Source organism: Mustela erminea, chromosome 4 (assembly GCF_009829155.1).
Source record: "Mustela erminea isolate mMusErm1 chromosome 4, mMusErm1.Pri, whole genome shotgun sequence".
NCBI lineage: Eukaryota > Metazoa > Chordata > Mammalia > Carnivora > Mustelidae > Mustela > Mustela erminea.
In genome coordinates, this window is record NC_045617.1 from 122,006,071 (window position 1) to 122,023,986 (window position 17,916).

The following is a 17,916-nucleotide window of genomic DNA, read 5'->3' on the forward strand; positions in this document are numbered from 1 at the left end:
CGTAGCTGCCTCTCCCTTCTGTCTCTTGCCAGCCTCTCTGGGAACACCCTACCCAATAACCCTTTCCCAGGCCACCCTTACATAGGGTCAACCCCTTCGCCAAACTCAAGGCACTATGTCAGTAACCCTTAACCTTTTCTACAACCAGACCCAACCTACCCAATACAAGTTGTTTTAAAACAAAAAAAAAAAACAAAAAAACTCCCCAACATACCATTTGCCTGAAAGCAAGAGCTCACAATGCAATATATAGACTTACTTCTCCAGATACCGGACTTACCTAAAATACAAATTACCAGTTTTAAAGCAAAACACCAACCTATACAGACTCTAACCTCAGAATAAAACACAGAAGCAGGGAACACAAATTATTGAGTTTATTTACTCAGCAGAAAATAAAACAACAAAACAAAAAAAAAGGCCTGTTTGGTGTGAATATTACAAAAAAGAAAGGCACAAAAGATGGCAGTATTAATTCTTGCTACATTTAGACTCTAGAAAAAAGGAACTATGTGAATTCACCGAAAGAGAACGTTGAAATTAGGCAAACTGGGAAAGTTGAGAGCTGATGATACGCAGACATGTAAGGCAATGCAAGAGTCCTGAATTCCAACGGTCTCCAACACAAACACGAACAATTTGAGAAAGAACTCCTAATCCACCTCCTCAATAGTGGGGCCAGACCCAGAGCCTTCTTTGGGGGCCTGAGCCCCAAAACCGCCGGCCCCAGGGCCACCCGCCCCCTGGTACAGTCCAGTGATGATGGGGTTACACACCTGCTCCAGCTCCTTCCTCTTGTGCTCAAACTCATCCTTCTCGGCCAGGGTGTTGGCGTCCAGCCAGGAAATCACCTCCTGGCACTTGTCCAGCACCTTCTTCTTGTCCGCCTCGCTGATCTTCCCCTTGAGACCCTCATCCTCCACGGCACTCTTCATGTTGAAGGCGTAGGACTCCAGGGCGTTCTTGGCAGACACCCTCTCGCGCTGCACCTCATCCTCGGCCTTGTACTTCTCCGCCTCCTGCACCATGCGCTCGATCTCCTCCTTGCTCAGGCGGCCCTTGTCGTTGGTGATGGTGATCTTGTTGGCCTTGCCGGTGCTCTTGTCCGTGGCCGTGACGTTCAGGATGCCGTTGGCGTCGATGTCGAAGGTCACCTCGATCTGGGGCACCCCCCGGGGCGCCGGAGGAATGCCACTCAGCTCGAAGCGCCCCAGCAGGTTGTTGTCCCGCGTCATGGCTCTCTCGCCCTCGTACACCTGGATCAGCACGCCGGGCTGGTTGTCCGAGTAGGTGGTGAAGATCTGCGTCTGCTTGGTGGGGATGGTGGAGTTGCGCTTGATCAGGGCGGTCATCACGCCCCCGGCCGTCTCCAGCCCCAACGACAGCGGGGCCACGTCCAGCAGCAGCAGGTCCTGCACGTTCTCAGACTTGTCCCCCATCAGGATGGCCGCCTGCACCGCCGCCCCGTAGGCCACGGCTTCGTCGGGGTTGATGCTCTTGTTGAGGTCGCGCCCGTTGAAGAAGTCTTGCAGCAGCTTCTGCACCTTAGGGATGCGGGTGGAGCCCCCCACCAGGACCAGGTCGTGGATCTGGGCCTTGTCCAGCTTGGCGTCGCGCAGCGCCTTCTCCACGGGCTCCAGCGTGCTGCGGAACAGGTCCGAGCACAGCTCCTCGAACCGCGCCCTGGTGATGGACGTGTAGAAGTCGATGCCCTCGAACAGGGAGTCGATCTCCAGGCTGGCCTGGGTGCTGGACGACAGGGTCCTCTTGGCCCTCTCGCAGGCCGTGCGCAACCGCCTCACGGCTCGCTTGTTCTGGCTGATGTCCTTCTTGTGCTTCCTCTTGAACTCCTCCACGAAGTGGTTCACCAGCCGGTTGTCAAAGTCCTCCCCTCCCAGGTGGGTGTCCCCCGCCGTGGCCTTCACCTCGAAGATGCCGTCGTCGATCGTCAGGATGGATACATCGAAGGTGCCGCCGCCCAGGTCAAAGATGAGCACGTTGCGCTCCCCCTTGCCCGTCCTGTCCAGGCCGTAGGCGATGGCGGCGGCCGTGGGCTCGTTGATGATCCTCAGCACGTTCAGCCCCGCGATCACCCCCGCGTCCTTGGTGGCCTGGCGCTGCGAGTCATTGAAGTAGGCCGGCACGGTGATCACCGCGTTGGTCACCGGGTAGCCCAGGTACGCCTCGGCGATCTCTTTCATCTTGGTCAGCACCATGGACGAGATCTCCTCGGGATAGAACGCCTTGGTCTCGCCCTTGTAGCTCACCTGCACCTTGGGCTTATCGCCGTCGCTGATCACCTGGAAGGGCCAGTGCTTCATGTCCGACTGCACCACCGGGTCGCCGAACTTGCGGCCGATCAGCCGCTTTGCGTCGAACACGGTGTTCTGCGGGTTCAGCGCCACCTGGTTCTTGGCCGCATCCCCGATGAGCCGCTCCGTGTCGGTGAAGGCCACGTAGCTGGGGGTGGTGCGGTTGCCCTGGTCGTTGGCGATGATCTCCACCTTGCCGTGCTGGAACACCCCCACGCAGGAGTAGGTGGTGCCCAGGTCGATGCCGATGGCCGCGGTTTTCGCCATGCCGCTGCCCTGCTCTCTTCTTTGCCCCGCGCTCAGGTTCAGGCTTTGGAAAGGCGGTCGGAATCCGCAACGAGGAACTCGGTCTTCTCGAAAGCTGCAAACTCGCGAAGGCGCGGGAGCGGGCCTCAATAACGCCGCGAAAGTTGCGCTAGCGGACACCTCAGGACAACCTGGAGTCTCTTTGCCGCTTTGCTGTTTGCCGGCGGCGCCGCGGCTCTGCGCTTATAACGCTTCATCCAGCCCCGCCTTTTCCGTCCTCGACCAATCGCGGAGCTCTGCGGGGCTGCCCGGTCGGGAATATTCCAGGGGTTTCGCCTCGCGTCCCGCCTCCAGGCTTCCTGGGACCAATCGGTGTCCCGGGCGCCGCCCCTCCTAGAACTCTCCAGACTCTTCTCGGGCTTGCTAGGGCTGGCAAGTGTTTGTGGAGGGCGGGGTCAGTGCGAGGAGGTGGGAGGAGGTGGGAGGAGGTGGGAGGGGCTTGGAGGGCGGGGGCGGCAGTGTTGACGCTGCCCGCCCCCCCAGACGCGTTACAATGGGGTTGCTGCCTCTGACCTCATGGGTTAGTAAGCAATCGGGATGGTAGCACCGGAGTCCGCTCAAAGCTGTAGGGCGGGGCGGGTGGGGGGTGGGGGAACACCGGCTGCGCATTTTGGATGTTGAAGGAGCCCCCACCCTCAGGGGCTCCGCAATCAGAACATTATCAAACTGGATCGCAGGCGACGGGACAATAGGTGAGCCTGGTGGGCTCTCACTGAAATGGAACGGCAGTAGGCAAGATTAATAGATCCGTGTTTGAGAAAATGCTTGAACGTCCTATAGTTTTAGTCTAAGGTATGGGGCATTGACCAATCAGGGAAGGGGAATTCTTTGGCAGGAGCCAAGGTGGGTGGGATTTGTCAAAGCTGCTGGAAAGAGGTGGAGGAGCTGATTGATTAGTCTTCAGATAAGAGCCTTACTCCAGCAGAGGTTGGAGAAAGAGTGCTTGTTGGTGCTGTCTTGTCTGAGATAGTTTTTGAGGGTTTGATTGGGTTCCTAGCAGCCATTTTCACCCCACTGGCCCAATGTTACTCCCAAGAAATCCCTAATTGAGCGTAAAGGAGCTGTGGAAGGTAACTAAACCAAAGGATGGAGATTCATGTCCCCTGAGGAGACCAAAACATAAAATAATCTTAGTTCAGCAGGAAGACAGGTACGATTGCAGAATAAAACATCACAGATAAAGGAGCAAGGCAGTTGAGTAGGCCCTGTGAAAGTTGAACATAATATATGCTAAGTGCCTTCCACTTGCTTCCAGTTCGTTAAGAATACTCTAGTCCAAAAAGCACTCTCTGTAAAAGAAGGGACTAGGAAAAGATACTTGTACACCAAATTTATGGCAGCATTATTCACAATAGCCATGAGGTAGAAGCAACCTGGGTGTCCAAGGAGGGAATGACTAAATAAGATGTGTTATATACATATAATAAATATTATTCAGCTTTAAGAAGTAAGGAAACTCTGATACATGCTGTAACATGGATGAACTTTGAGGACATCTTTCTTTCTTTCTTTCTTTCTTTTTAAGATTTTATTTATTTATTTGACAGATCACAAGTAGGCAGAGAGGCAGGCAGAGAGAGAGGGTGAAGCAAGCTCCCCGCTGGGCAGAGAGCCCGATGTAGGGCTCGATCCCAGGACCCTGAGATCATGACCTGAGCTGGAGGCAGAGGCTCAACACACTGAGCCACCCAGGCGCCCTTGAGGACATCTTTCTAAGTGAAATAAGCCAGTCACATAAAAAAAATTATTGTGTAATTCTATTAATACGAAGACCTAGAGTAGTTGAATTGATAGAGATAGAAAGTAGAATAGTAGTTGCCAGGGGCTGGAGGGAGGAGGGGAATGGGGAGTGGCTTAATTGGTATAGAATTTCAGTTTTGCAAGTTAGAAAGATTTCTGGAGGGTGGTCAACAATATGAATGAACTTACTGCTGAACAGTATACTTAAAAAAAACAGTTAAGTTGGTAAATTTCAGATTGTGTATTTTTCTACAATTGTAAGTAATGAAATAAAAAAGCCCCGTGCCAAAACTTTATTTCATTTTTTCTTCTCAGGCCTCGGAAGACCATGGCTACTGCTAAGGGAATGGCCATCGGCATCGACCTGGGCACCACCTACTCCTGCGTGGGGGTGTTCCAGCACGGCAAGGTGGAGATCATCGCCAACGACCAGGGCAACCGCACCACCCCCAGCTACGTGGCCTTCACCGACACGGAGCGGCTCATTGGGGATGCAGCCAAGAACCAGGTAGCCATGAATCCCCAGAACACTGTCTTTGATGCCAAACGTCTGATTGGCAGGAAGTTTAATGATCCTGTCGTGCAATCAGATATGAAACTTTGGCCTTTTCAAGTAATCAATGAAGGAGGGAAGCCCAAGGTATTGGTGTCATACAAAGGAGAGAAGAAAGCTTTTTATCCTGAGGAAATCTCTTCTATGGTGCTGACAAAGATGAAGGAGACTGCTGAGGCTTTTTTGGGCCACCCCGTTACCAATGCTGTGATCACTGTACCGGCGTATTTCAATGATTCTCAACGCCAGGCTACCAAGGATGCAGGCGTGATTGCGGGTCTCAATGTGCTAAGAATTATCAATGAACCCACAGCTGCTGCCATTGCATATGGCTTAGATAAAGCAGGTCAGGGAGAGCGACATGTCTTGATCTTTGATCTAGGTGGAGGCACTTTTGATGTGTCCATCCTGACCATAGACGATGGAATTTTTGAGGTGAAGGCCACTGCCGGGGACACCCACCTGGGAGGGGAGGACTTTGACAACCGTCTGGTGAGCCACTTCGTGGAGGAGTTCAAAAGGAAGCACAAGAAGGACATCAGCCAGAACAAGCGAGCCGTGAGGCGGCTGCGCACAGCCTGCGAGAGGGCCAAGAGGACCCTGTCGTCCAGCACCCAGGCCAACTTGGAAATTGATTCACTTTATGAAGGCATTGACTTCTACACATCCATCACCAGAGCCCGGTTTGAAGAGCTGTGTGCAGACTTGTTTAGAGGCACTCTGGAACCTGTGGAGAAGGCCCTTCGGGATGCCAAGATGGATAAGGTGAAGATCCATGACATTGTGTTAGTGGGGGGCTCCACTCGTATCCCTAAGGTTCAGAGGCTGCTGCAGGACTACTTTAATGGTCGTGATCTCAACAAGAGCATCAACCCCGACGAGGCTGTGGCCTATGGGGCGGCAGTGCAGGCGGCCATCCTGATGGGGGACAAGTCTGAAAAGGTACAGGATCTGCTTTTGTTGGATGTCGCTCCCTTGTCTCTAGGGCTGGAAACGGCCGGGGGCGTCATGACGGTCCTGATCAAGCGCAACTCCACCATCCCCACCAAGCAGACGCAGATCTTCACCACCTACTCGGACAACCAGCCCGGCGTGCTGATCCAGGTGTACGAGGGCGAGAGGGCCATGACGCGGGACAACAACCTGCTGGGGCGCTTTGACTTGACTGGAATCCCTCCTGCACCCAGGGGAGTGCCTCAGATTGAGGTGACCTTTGACATCGATGCCAATGGTATTCTCAATGTAACAGCCATGGATAAGAGCACAGGCAAGGCCAACAAGATCACCATCACCAACGACAAGGGCCGTCTGAGCAAGGAGGAGATCGAGCGCATGGTTCTGGATGCTGAGAAGTATAAAGCTGAGGATGAGGTCCAGAGAGAGAAAATCTCTGCAAAAAATGCTTTAGAATCTTATGCTTTTAATATGAAGAGTGCTGTGAGTGATGAAGGCTTGAAGGGCAAGATTAGTGAGTCTGATAAAAAGAAAATACTGGAAAAATGCACTGAGGTGCTTTCATGGCTGGAGGCCAATCAACTGGCTGAGAAAGAGGAGTTTGATCATAAGAGAAAGGAATTAGAGCAGGTGTGTAACCCAATCATCACAAAACTCTACCAGGGAGGATGTACTGGGCCTTCCTGTGGGACGGGGTATACTCCTGGAAGGGCCGCCACAGGCCCCACCATTGAAGAAGTAGATTAATCTTATCTGGAGCTGGAGGGTTCTAGGGTGCCTCTAAGGTGAATTTTCTTCCCCTCATCTTCAAACGTTGTTATGATTATTGAATTGACTGTCCTGAACCTAAGTTACCATCCTTTCGGATTCTGACAAATCTTTTGTATACCATCTTTTCACAGTCCATGTTTCTGACCTTTAGGAAAACTAGGCCCCTCTGAACCATTTGATGAATTCGAATATCTGCTATTTATTTCTGACCTCCCAACTTTCTTCTTCCTATGTGGATGGTTAAATGTCAGTCAGTAAACTTGTTCCTAAAACAAATTTTTTCTGGTATCTTTATTGATTTATTATTTTTAAGTTTATTTTTATTTATTTTTAAAGATTTATTTTAGAGAGAGAGCACATACACGCATGTGAGCACACATGAGAACACTGAGGGGAGGAATAGAGAGAGAGGGAGAGAGAAACCCTAACGGACTCCACACTGAGCTCAGACCCCGATGTGGAACTCGAGCCCACCACGCTGAGATCATGACCTGAGCCAAAACCAAGAGTCAGACCCCAGTTGACTGAGCCACCCAGGATCCCCTGTTTTTTAAAAATTTATATAAGGCATATCTACACCCAATGTGGGGCTCAAACTTATGACCCTGAGATGAAGAGTCATATGCTCTTCTGACTGAGCAAGCCAGGAACCCCTTTTCTGGTATCTTTAGACTGTGAGTGTACCTTAAAAAGTAAGGTAACGATTTCATGAAGAGTGTGAGTGTGGTCTGATTGTGAACCCATTGTGAATGATTAATTAAACTGGCTAGGGGAAAGTGTTTGAATTTTCATGAGCTAATTGTTTCCAGCAGGAAAATGACTCTTAATCATCAGGCACCTTTAGCTCTAGCTGGAGCAGTTGCTCACTGTAGTTTCTGCTTATACTCAGTGAAAGACCGGTTTAGGTACTTAGGGTTCAGCTGGGGGAACAAACTTCTGATTGATGTTCTCCTTATGACATTTAAAGGTGAGGTCTAGGGCATCCAGCATCTGTGTACTCATAGAGTCTATTATTACATCCTTTACATACAGAAAACATTTTTAAAACAAACTGCTGACAAATGGGTACTTTTCTGGGAGATGAGAAATGGAGATTTTGTAGCCTTATTCCTTGAAGAAAATATTTTCACCTATTGTGTCATAATATCATATATTTATAAAACCCTTAGGGGCATGAGTGTATAAGTCTGTGTAACTGTACTCTTGTGTCCTTTAGTGTTTGAGGGAACATATTTGGAAGTCAAATATTAGAATAGGAATTTCTACCCCTGAACAAGTTTTTGTTTGGTTTTACTCAGTCCTTTACAGGGTGTAAGGAGGGTGTGAGAAACATGGACTTTTTTTTTTTTAAAGATTTTATTTATTTATTTGACAGAGAGAAATTACAAGTACACTGAGAGGCAGGCAGAGAGAGAGAGAGAGGGAAGCAGGCTCCCTGCTGAGCAGAGAGCCCGATGTGGGACTTGATCCCAGGACCCTGAGATCATGACCTGAGCCGAAGGCAGCGGCTTAACCCACTGAGCCACCCAGGCGCCCCTGGACTTTTAAAGGGTGTAAGAAACATGGACTGAGATTGGGTCCTTGGGAGAAATATGTTTATTGGGAACCTTTTTAAATTTTATATTATGCTAGTCACCATACAGTACATCATTAGTTTTTGATGTAGTGTTCCATGCTTGTTTGCGTAAAACACCCAGTGCTTGGTGCAATCCGTACCCACCTTAATACTCATTACCAGGCTCACCCATAACCCCAATCCCCTCCCTCCTAAAACCCTGTTTCTATTGGGAACCCTTGATAAAATCAATATCAGTGCTCAGGCTCCTGATCTCAGGGACTTTGCAACATTTCATTTTTTTAAAGATTTTTATTTATTTATTTGACAGAGATCACAAGTAGGCAGAGGCAGGCAGAGAAAGAGGGGGAAGCAGGCTCCCTGCAGACAGGGAGCCCGATGCAGGGCTTGATCCCAGGACCCTGAGATGGATCGTGACTTGAGCTGAAGGCAGAGGGTTAACCCACAGCCACCCAGGCGCCCCAACATTTTATTTTTTAAACTTTTTATCGAAGTGTAACGGATATAGAAAAGTGCATAAATCAGGAGTTTTCCCAAGTTCCTCGACAGTTTTCAATAGAGTGTCTGGAGGGTGTTAGAACCGTGGGCAGCACCATCAAGAAAACAACCCCAGAGAGGCCATGAACCTCTTGAAAATTTGGCTAACAGCTGGGGCTCGCGCCTGCGTGGTAGAAGCCCGCCACTCCGGGGGGAAGTGGGAAGGCAGGAAGGCCCGCCCCTTTCCCCGGCTTCAGCGCCCCTGCGGCTCTCCACAGCCCGCTCTCCCAGGTCCGCGAGTCGGCAGTGCGCTCCTGTCATTACTCAGAGCTCCCCCGGCTCTTCTCGCTGCGTCTGCGCGATTCTGTGCCGGCCCACGCGCGGGCTTGCATCCCGGTTGCCGCCCGGCCCCAGCCCCGCGGTTCCCGGCCCTCGCTTTCCCCGTCCGGCCGGCAGCCCGCGGCTTGAGCACCATGGTAGGTACCGTGACGTCACAAGGGGGCGCCCTGGGGGAGCGCAGGCGGGCCGAAGGTTGGGGAGCGGGGAGGGGGTCGAGGCTTTGACCCTTGGAGCCAGAGTTGGGCCCTTGGGTTTGCTCTTTATTCTTAGTTCCTGCGCCTTGCATTCTGTGTGGGGGGGGGGGGGACACACCTGGGAGCTCATGGGATTTTTTTTTTACCCTTATGCGGGAACAAAACAAAAGAAACGCGTGGAAGAGTTGGGGACAGGAGGGGAGGGGAAAGCTTGACCTCGAGGAGTATTTCTATGACGGAGGCCAGGCTTTGGGAGGGTGAGAATGGGACGCTTTCTACAGTTGTGCCCACTGGGGGTTGGGGGGTAGAGAGGAACCCAGGAGAGGTGGTTGAAAGCCCGACCCGGAGAGCGAGAGGGGTGCAGGGCAGAGCATCTCTCTGGAGCTTTAAGTCAGGGGCTCCGTGAAGTGTGTTTGGGCTCCAGCCGGAGTATTGTGTTCCGGGGGCCCACAGAGTATTTTTTCCTGTGAAGTTTTGAGAACTGCCAGAGATGTGGCCGGGTTCCCAATATCAGTACTGGAAATACTACCAGAGGGAGGGGCACTCCTTCCTACCCTGTGTATTAACTTCCCAGGTGATAGTTTTCCCTCTCTCGCCCAATAGCTCTTCTATTCCTTTTTCAAGTCCCTGGTGGGCAAGGATGTGGTCGTGGAACTCAAGAATGACCTGAGGTAGGCACCTGTTCCTGCAAGTCGTAGCGGGTGGGTATATGCGGGGCTCTGGAACCCCTTTGACAAGTATGATTTGAGGGCTGGACAAAATGGGAGAGATACAAAAGAAATAAATGACCTGTGCCATTTGGTTAAAGTACTAGAGAGCCATGAGAGGGCAGAGGCATCGCTAAATTTGTTTTTACAAAACGAACATAGTTTTGTTTTTTTCTGATTAAACTGTTTACTCAATTATGGAAATGTAGGAATCAGTTCCACAAGTAAAGGTGTATTACAGGGGCGTTTGTAATTTTATTTGCAGTAGCCCAAAATTGGAAACAAATAACCATCTACAGGGAAGGCGTTAAGTTGTGACACTTCATAATATACAGCTGTCACAGAGGAATAGATGTATTGATATGAAGAGCTGTTGCAGAATGGTAGATGTGGCACAACTTCCATTTTGTTAAAGAGAACGTAAAGGATAAACTGAAGACCAGTGCAGTCCCTTATGTCTGCTTTTACAGCCTCTACCCCCTTGTGTCATTAGCCTCTAATTAGCAACCAGGACATGAAGTAAATGCTGTATCATTGGAGAGACTTTTTTCCTGGTCCTTCTAGCCAAAGTAGTATCTGTTATATAGTCTATTTTCTTCCTAGTAGGTGCTTCTGAAATTGTGATTTCATAAAAGTATGTTTAGTATTTACAGCCTGTCCTTCCTACAGGACCAGGACCATGTTTAAGCTCACCTTTGTGTACCTGAGTTCTGCAATAGGCCTAGTATATCATAGGTGCTTAATAAGTGTGTGCTGAAAGAAGGAAAAATGGCTAACATTTGAGAACATCTTATCAACTAAGCACTATTCTGAATACTTTACATTTATTAACATTAATTCTTTTAACAACTCTGTAGCACGCATACTATTGTTGTTGTCTTATACACATGAGGAAACTGAAGCATAGACAGGTTAATTGCTTAAGTCTACACAACTAGTAAATGACAGCCAGAACTGAAGTCCAGTTCTGTCTGGCTTGCACACGTTTGCACTCTTATTTATTTATTTTAAAATATTTTCTTTATCTATTTGACAGATCACAAGTAGGCAGAGAGAGGGGGAGGCAGGCTCCTTGCTGAGCAGAGAGCTGGATGTGGGGCTCCATCCAAGGACCCTGGGATCAGGCCCCTGGAACCGTGACCCGAGCCGAAGGCAGAGGGTTTAACCCCCTGAGCCATGTAGGCGCCCCACATTTGCACTCTCTTAAATTAAAGACGATTGGTTAGGGATGCCTGGGTGGCTCAGTTGGTTAAGCAGCTGCCTTCGGCTCAGGTCATGGTCCCAGCGTCCTGGGATCGAGTCCCACATCGGGCTCCTTGCTCCACGGGGAGTCTGCTTCTCCCTCTGACTCTGCCTTCCACTCTGTCTGCCTGTGCTCGCTCTCGCTCGCCCTCTGAAAAATAAATAAATAAAATCTTTAAAAAAAAAAAAAAAGCTAGTTAAAAAAAAAAAAAGATTGGTTAGCGAAGGACAAATACCATATGATTTCACTAATATGTGGAATTTAAGAAAACAGATGAACATGGAAAAGAGAGAGGCAAACCAGAAAACTTTTTTTTCCTTAAGATTTTATTTATTTAATTGACACACAGAGAGAGGGAGAGAGCACAAGCAGGGGGATTGGCAGACAGAGGGAGAAGCAGGCTTCCCTGATGAGTGGGGCTCGATCCCAGGACTCAGGGATTATGACCTCAGCCAAAGGCAGACACTTAACCAACTGAGCCACCCAAGTGCCCCCAGAAAACAGACTCTTAACTATAGAGAACAAACAGGATTGTTGGAGGGGAGGTGAGTGGGGGCACGGATTTGGTGGGTATTGAGGCCAGCATTGCTGTGATGAACCTTGGGTGCTCTATGTAAGTGATGAGTCACTAAATTCTACACCTGAAGCTAACATTACACTGTATGTTAACTAATGAATTTAAATAGAAATTTGAAAAAAACAAATAAATAAAAATGGGGTCATATTCTTTATGCAACTGTGAAACTTGCTTTTTGTTCAGCAATATGTTGTGGATATCTTCCATGTCAATAAAGTTGATCTTTAACATTCTTAATGTCTGGGCATTTTTTTAAAAAGATTTTTTATTTTATTATTTATTTGACAGACAGAGATCACAAGTGGGCAGAGAGGCAGGCAGAGAGAGAGGAAGGGAAGCAGGCTTGCTACCGAGCAGAGCGCCTGATGCAGGGCTCAATCCCAGAACCCTGGGATCATGACCTGAGCCAAAGGCAGAGGCTTTAACCCACTGAGCCCCCCAGGCGCCCCTATATGGCATTTTTATTAGCTGGCGGGAACTAATTTAATCGAGACTTTGCTTTTGGACATTTAGGCTGTTTCTTGCTTTTACAAATGATGCTGCCCCGAACATCATTATGTGTGCAACTTTGTACACATCTTTTTCTTTAGAAAAAAATCCTTTAAAAAACTTTCCTTTAGGGACGCCTGGGTGGCTCAGTTGGTTAAGCAGCTGCCTTCGGCTCAGGTCATGATCCCAGCGTCCTGGGATCGAGTCCCACATTGGGCTCCTTGCTTGGCAGGGAGCCTGCTTCTCCCTCTGCCTCTGCCTTCCACTCTGTCTGCCTGTGCTTGCTCTCACTTCTCTCTCTATGACAAATAAATAAAATAAAAAATCTTAAAAAAAAAAAACAAAAAAAACAAAAAAAAAACTTTCCTTTAGGGGCGCCTGGGTGGCTCAGTGGGTTAAGCCGCTGCCTTCGGCTCGGGTCATGATCTCAGGGTCCTGGGATCGAGTCCCACATCGGGCTCTCTGCTCAGCAGGGAGCCTGCTTCCTCCTCTCTCTCTCTGCCTGCCTCTCTGCCTACTTGTGATCTCTCTCTGTCGAATAAATAAATAAAATCTTTAAAAAAAAAAAAAAACTTTCCTTTAAATTAAATAATATTTAAAGTATTATTACCTGATGCTCTTTTAGAAAATTCTGTTTATTTAATTTTCTCAATTTTTAATTTAAATTCCAGTTAACATAAAGGGTAATATTTTCAGGTGTAGAATTTAGTGTTATCACTTATATTCAACACCCAGTGCTCATCACAAGTGCCCTCGTTAATACCTAACTTTTTTTTAAAGATTTTATTGTATTTTTTTTTAAGATTTTATTTATTTATTTGACAGGCAGATCACAAGTAGGCAGAGAGGCAGGCGGGGGGGGGGGCGGGAAGCAGGCTCCCGCTGAGCAGAGAGCCCGATGTGGGGCTCGATCCCAGGACCCTGGGATCATGACCTGAGCCAAAGGCAGAGGCTTTAACCCACTGAACCACCAAGGCACCCCTAAAGATTTTATTTTTAAATAATCTCTGCACTCAAGGTGGGGCTTAAACTCACAACCCCAAGGTCAAGAGTCACATGCTTAAACAGACTGAGCCAGCCAGGGTTCCCACCTTTAGAAACTTTGAATCAGTGTATTCCCACCTGCCCCCAACAATATCTTCCATGATTCTTTTTGAGATAATTTCTCAGTGTGGGAAACATTGACACACTGATGTCAATGTCATTGTCAAACATTGATGGCGTATAGATTGGGGCCATATAGAGAGACAAGTATGGAAATCAACCAGCTAGGCAATTCTATGAGAGGATTTGTTTTTGGTTTCCTCTTTTCTTCTTTCTGGGTCTTCCATATGGCAAGAATGACTTACATTATAGCCCCATGTCCTAAAACAAGGACTTAGAAGATTTGAAGATAGTCCATTGGTATGGGAGAAGGGTTCTTTGCTCTCATGCTTGTTTTCAGACCATTGTGCCAGATATTAAGAGACTGAATGAAATGACACCACCTATGCAGTTTTTCGGAAGTGACTTCACCACTGCAGAAGGTAATACGGTGTTGTCAAAGTCTTTCCAGCAGTCAGGGATGTGGGGAAACCATCATGAAGAAGTATGTTTCTCAGGCAGCGGATTTTAAAGACTTAAAATTTATCAAAAATTGGGGCCCAACAGAGAACTGCCAGCTTTATTTTTAGCAAGATAAAGACTTTTTTAAAAAAGATTTATTTATTTTAGAGAGGGAGAGAGTCAGTCTTTTTTAAGAGGGGAGAGAGGCAGAAGGAGGAGGAGGGAGAAAAGCAGGTTCCATGCTCTGTGTGAGCCCCATGTGGGGCTCCATCTCAACCCTGAGATCATGACCTGAGCCAATATCAAGAAATTAAGAGTCCTGGGGTGCCTGGGTGGCTGTGGGGTAGGCCTCTGCCTTTGGCGCGGGTCATGATCTTAAGGTTCTGGGATTGAGCCCCACATCAGGCTCTCTGCTCAGTGGGGAGCCTGCTGCCCCCCCCCCCCCCGTCTGCCTCTCTACCTACTTACGATGTCTCTCTCTCTGTGTCAAATAAATAAATAAAAACTTAAAAAAAAAAAAAAAGGAAAGAAATTAAGAGTCCAGTACTTAATCAGCTGAGCAACCCAGGCAAGAGAGAGCCTTAAGCAGACTGAGCATGGAGTCTGATGCGGGATTCAATCTTATGACCCTAAGATCATGACCTGAAGACCTGAAGGTGGCCAAAATCAAGAGTCCTAATGCTTTTTTTCCCCCTTTTCTTTACAATTCTTTTTTTAAGATTTTATTTATTTATGTGAGAGAGAGAGACAGAGCGTGAACAGGGCAGGGAGGGAGAGGAGGCAGAGGGAGAGGAAGAAGCCGACTCCCCACTGAACAGGGAGCCTGATGCAGGGCTCGATCCCAGGACCCCCAGATCACAAGCCAAGCTGAAGACAGACTCTTAACCAACTGAAACACCCAGATGCCCCCAAGAGTCCGACACTTAAGCAACTGCACATTACAGTCATTTCGTTAAAGTTTTTAAAATTTTTTTTAAAGATTTTATTTATTTGACAGAGATCACAGGCAGGCAGAGAGAGAGAGAGATAGGAGTAAGCAGACTCCCCACTGAGCAGAGAACCCGATTCGGGGCTTGATCCCAGAACACCGGGATCATGACCTGAGTCAAAGGCAGAGGCTTTAACCCACTGAGCCACCCAGGCACCCCAGGTTTTTTAATTTTTTATGATTTCATTTGTGAGAGAGAGCACAAGAAGGGGGAGCAGCAGGCAGAGGGAGAATTAGGCTCCCCGCCGAGCAAGGAGACCAATATAGGGACTTGACCCCAGGACTTTGGGATCATGACCTGAGCCGAAGATAGACACTTAACCTACTGAGCCACCCAGGCAGCCTGAAAGATTTTTAATAACAAAAAAATAGCAAGGGCAATTAAAGAATTATTCTTAGGGAGGAAAATATTGACAACCTTTAGCATACTACATATACACCCAACAAACGCTATCCTAACCTGTGTTTCTTTGTCTCAGACTTAAGAAACCTTTGAGCACACATCAGTGTTTGAGAACCACTGTTCTAAGGAACATAGAATCTGGTGATGACATGCAGGGTAGTTAGGATGAAGGTGGCCAGGATGGAGGCTGGCCTAGACTGAGGTGTAATAAGACCTTGGCTTGTAGAAGTCAAACTAGAAAGAGAATTTTAGAGATGTTAGGAAAATGTCACCAAATGATGGGGACATGGGTCATGGAGGATGGTGAAGTACAACTCAGAATTTGAGGTTGTGAGACTGTTGAGGCCACTCACAGAAAGTAAAGAAGTTGAGAGAGAGGTAGCATGACTTGGAGCCTTGGTGACCTGATAGCATTCCTCATTCACATTTCAGAGGGCCCAGGGATTGAGAAAAGGAGGGGACATCTTGTGCCTGCATCACCAAGAACAATGTTAAGCTACTTTGTCTACTTTACATATGGGGTTCCAACAGATGTTTGAGAATAGCTGCTGGTTTGGGGTATCAGACAAATGTGGCCTGAAGTCCCTGTTTCTTTTACACTTGTGCACATTACACAATCTCTGAGTACCTGTTTGGTAAGAGCTACCTTGTGAGGTATCCGTAAAGATTGCAAGTACTATATGGAACACGGGCCTAGTTTGTAACAATTGTTTAATACTAGCTTCTAAGAGGGTGTCTGGGTGGCTCAGTGGGTTAAGCCGCTGCCTTCGTCTCAGGTAATGATCTCAGGGTCCTGGGATCGAGCCCCACATCGGGCTCTCTGCTCAGCAAGGAGCCTGCTTCTCTCTCTCTCTCTCCTGCCTCTGTCTACTTGTGATCTCTCTCTGTAAAATAAATAAATAAAATCTTTAAAAACAAAAAAAAAAAGAGTGCCTTGGCTTTAGGAGATGTGAGGTCTAAAATAAACACTGCAATAAAAGCATTGTCTTTCTTGATCCTGGGCTTAGGAATGCCCCCTTTTGGTTCTCTCTTCTGCCTTCCTCAACCCCCAGCTATGTTCTTATCCATGGTCTGAAGTTGTCTCTTGGTTGATTTTGGTGTAAACTGATTGGGTTCTTTCGTCTTCTCCCCCAACAGCATCTGTGGAACCCTCCATTCTGTGGACCAGGTGAGATATGTAGGAGCCTAGAATGAGGTCTTGGGGAAGGAGAAGGGAGAGTTTCAGGGCTGGGTGTTTGCATCTTGTCTCTAGAGCTAATGATGGTGTTTGTCTTCTTTTCTTAGTATCTCAACATCAAACTAACTGACATCAGTGTTACAGACCCTGAGAAGTACCCTCACATGGTGAGTTGGTGATGGTGAAGAGGAAACAAAAGCAGGAAGTTCCTGGGTAGATAGCTGACATTCTTTTTTTTTTTTGAAGATTTTATCTTATTTGTGTTTATTTGAGAGAGAGAGTACATGAGCTAGGGTGGGGGGCATGGGGGACAGGCAGATGGGACACCACCCAGTGCAGCACCCTGAGATCACTACATGAGCCAAAATCAAGAGTCAGATGCCGAACCGACTAAGCCACCCAGGTGCCCCAGATAACAGACACTTTTAAGGGTGTTTTCTTGTTTATCTGTCTGGGTCTAGTTATCAGTGAAGAACTGCTTCATCCGGGGCTCAGTGGTCCGCTATGTGCAGTTGCCAGCAGATGAGGTGGACACACAGTTGCTACAGGACGCAGCAAGGAAGGAGGCCCTGCAGCAGAAACAGTGACGGTTCCTCCCTGTCCCTCTTCTGTTGGTGACCTTGCACCTCAAGTTGCAGCCCAGGACCCCTCTTCCCATATTTGAAGGCTTTTCGTCTTTTTTTTTTTTTGTCTTTTTTGAATATTGGAGACTTTTTTTTTTGTCTCCTTCAAGGGATGAGTGGATGAGAATAATAGTGGGGAGCATCTCTCCTCTGTTGAGGAGGGGAGGATAAGTAGGCTGGGGAACTGCAGACCTGCCTTGTCCTCAGCACCTGCCTTTCTCACTCCTTCCCTGGATATAGTGGGAGAATCTCCTAGATCTCTCCAGGACAGCATGTGATTCATTTTGGGGATGGAAGGAATCTGTCCCGCATCGGGAATAAACTTATGATGCACATTCTAGTTCTGGTTCTTTGTGTGTTTTGGGAACGAGCCTGGAGGGTGGGAAAGGGATGTTGAAGTCATCCAAGCCCTGCTGCTCTATTATCCCAGCCAAGAATCCAGCCCAAATTCCCAGCATTATCTAACACTCTTCTCCCTGGTGTAAACTATGTAATACCTCACCTGGGCTACAGCATGTTTCTTGAACATGCCCCGACCTGTATGGCTTGCCCTCCAGTGGTCTTCTGCTTGTACTGTACCCACAAGGAGTACCTGTTGCCTTTCCATGTCTGTCCTGTGAACCTGACAGTTAATGTTATGAGACACCAAGATGCACCCGATGCTGCCAGACTGTCTCCTCAACCCAGCCAAACCACTTCACGCTTTCGGAATATAACGGATTAATACAAGTGACATAATTTTTCATCGTGAAGAGTTAGGGCTGGGAATGAGTCAAACCGGTTCATTCAGCAAATAGGAGTTTCCTCCACACCGGAGTTCTCAGTTCTAAGGGATCTTCCGGGCCACCCGGCCTGACGCCTGCTTCTGCGGGAGGAACAAGGCTCTTGGAGCAGGCGGGGCGCCCCCTGGGTCCTGGGGCGGCAGCGCCCGGCCCGCGGGTT

General features: G+C 48.3%; 3 protein-coding genes across 5 annotated transcripts; 2 read left to right on the forward strand and 1 right to left on the reverse strand.

Moving 5' to 3' along the window:
* Positions 1–355: 355 nt before the first annotated feature.
* Positions 356–2,791, reverse strand: LOC116589014 (heat shock 70 kDa protein 1-like). The gene has a single exon (XM_032340835.1). It carries the CDS (start codon positions 2,577–2,579, stop codon positions 654–656), a length of 1,926 nt encoding a protein of 641 aa, XP_032196726.1. The 5' UTR covers positions 2,580–2,791; the 3' UTR covers positions 356–653.
* Positions 2,792–3,080: 289 nt separating this feature from the next.
* Positions 3,081–6,906, forward strand: LOC116589013 (heat shock 70 kDa protein 1-like). Of its 3 annotated transcripts, none has more exons than XM_032340834.1 (2): positions 3,081–3,138; positions 4,674–6,906. In XM_032340834.1, the coding sequence occupies exon 2, from the start codon at positions 4,687–4,689 to the stop codon at positions 6,610–6,612; it is 1,926 nt and encodes a 641-aa protein (XP_032196725.1). In that variant the 5' UTR covers positions 3,081–3,138; positions 4,674–4,686; the 3' UTR covers positions 6,613–6,906. The 3 variants fall into 3 exon arrangements, with proteins under 3 accessions (XP_032196725.1, XP_032196724.1, XP_032196723.1); XM_032340833.1 differs by lacking the exon at positions 3,081–3,138 and adding an exon at positions 3,153–3,410; XM_032340832.1 differs by lacking the exon at positions 3,081–3,138 and adding an exon at positions 3,154–3,310.
* A 1,926-nt stretch (positions 6,907–8,832) lies between these two features.
* Positions 8,833–17,314, forward strand: LSM2 (LSM2 homolog, U6 small nuclear RNA and mRNA degradation associated). The gene is made up of 5 exons (XM_032340838.1): positions 8,833–9,165; positions 9,826–9,893; positions 16,312–16,342; positions 16,459–16,518; positions 16,813–17,314. Exons 1-5 carry the CDS (start codon positions 8,833–8,835, stop codon positions 16,936–16,938), a joined length of 618 nt encoding a protein of 205 aa, XP_032196729.1. The 3' UTR covers positions 16,939–17,314.
* Positions 17,315–17,916: the final 602 nt, after the last annotated feature.

Coding starts and splice junctions, on each gene's coding strand:
- LOC116589014 (XM_032340835.1), bottom strand. CDS start 2,579: ATGGCGAAAACCGCGGCCATCGGCATCGACCTGGGCACCACCTACTCC.
- LOC116589013 (XM_032340834.1), top strand. CDS start 4,687: ATGGCTACTGCTAAGGGAATGGCCATCGGCATCGACCTGGGCACCACC.
- LSM2 (XM_032340838.1), top strand. CDS start 8,833: ATGAACCTCTTGAAAATTTGGCTAACAGCTGGGGCTCGCGCCTGCGTG. Junction 9,166..9,825: donor CCCGCGGCTTGAGCACCATG/GTAGGTACCGTG, acceptor CTCGCCCAATAG/CTCTTCTATTCCTTTTTCAA. Junction 16,519..16,812: donor CTGAGAAGTACCCTCACATG/GTGAGTTGGTGA, acceptor GTCTGGGTCTAG/TTATCAGTGAAGAACTGCTT.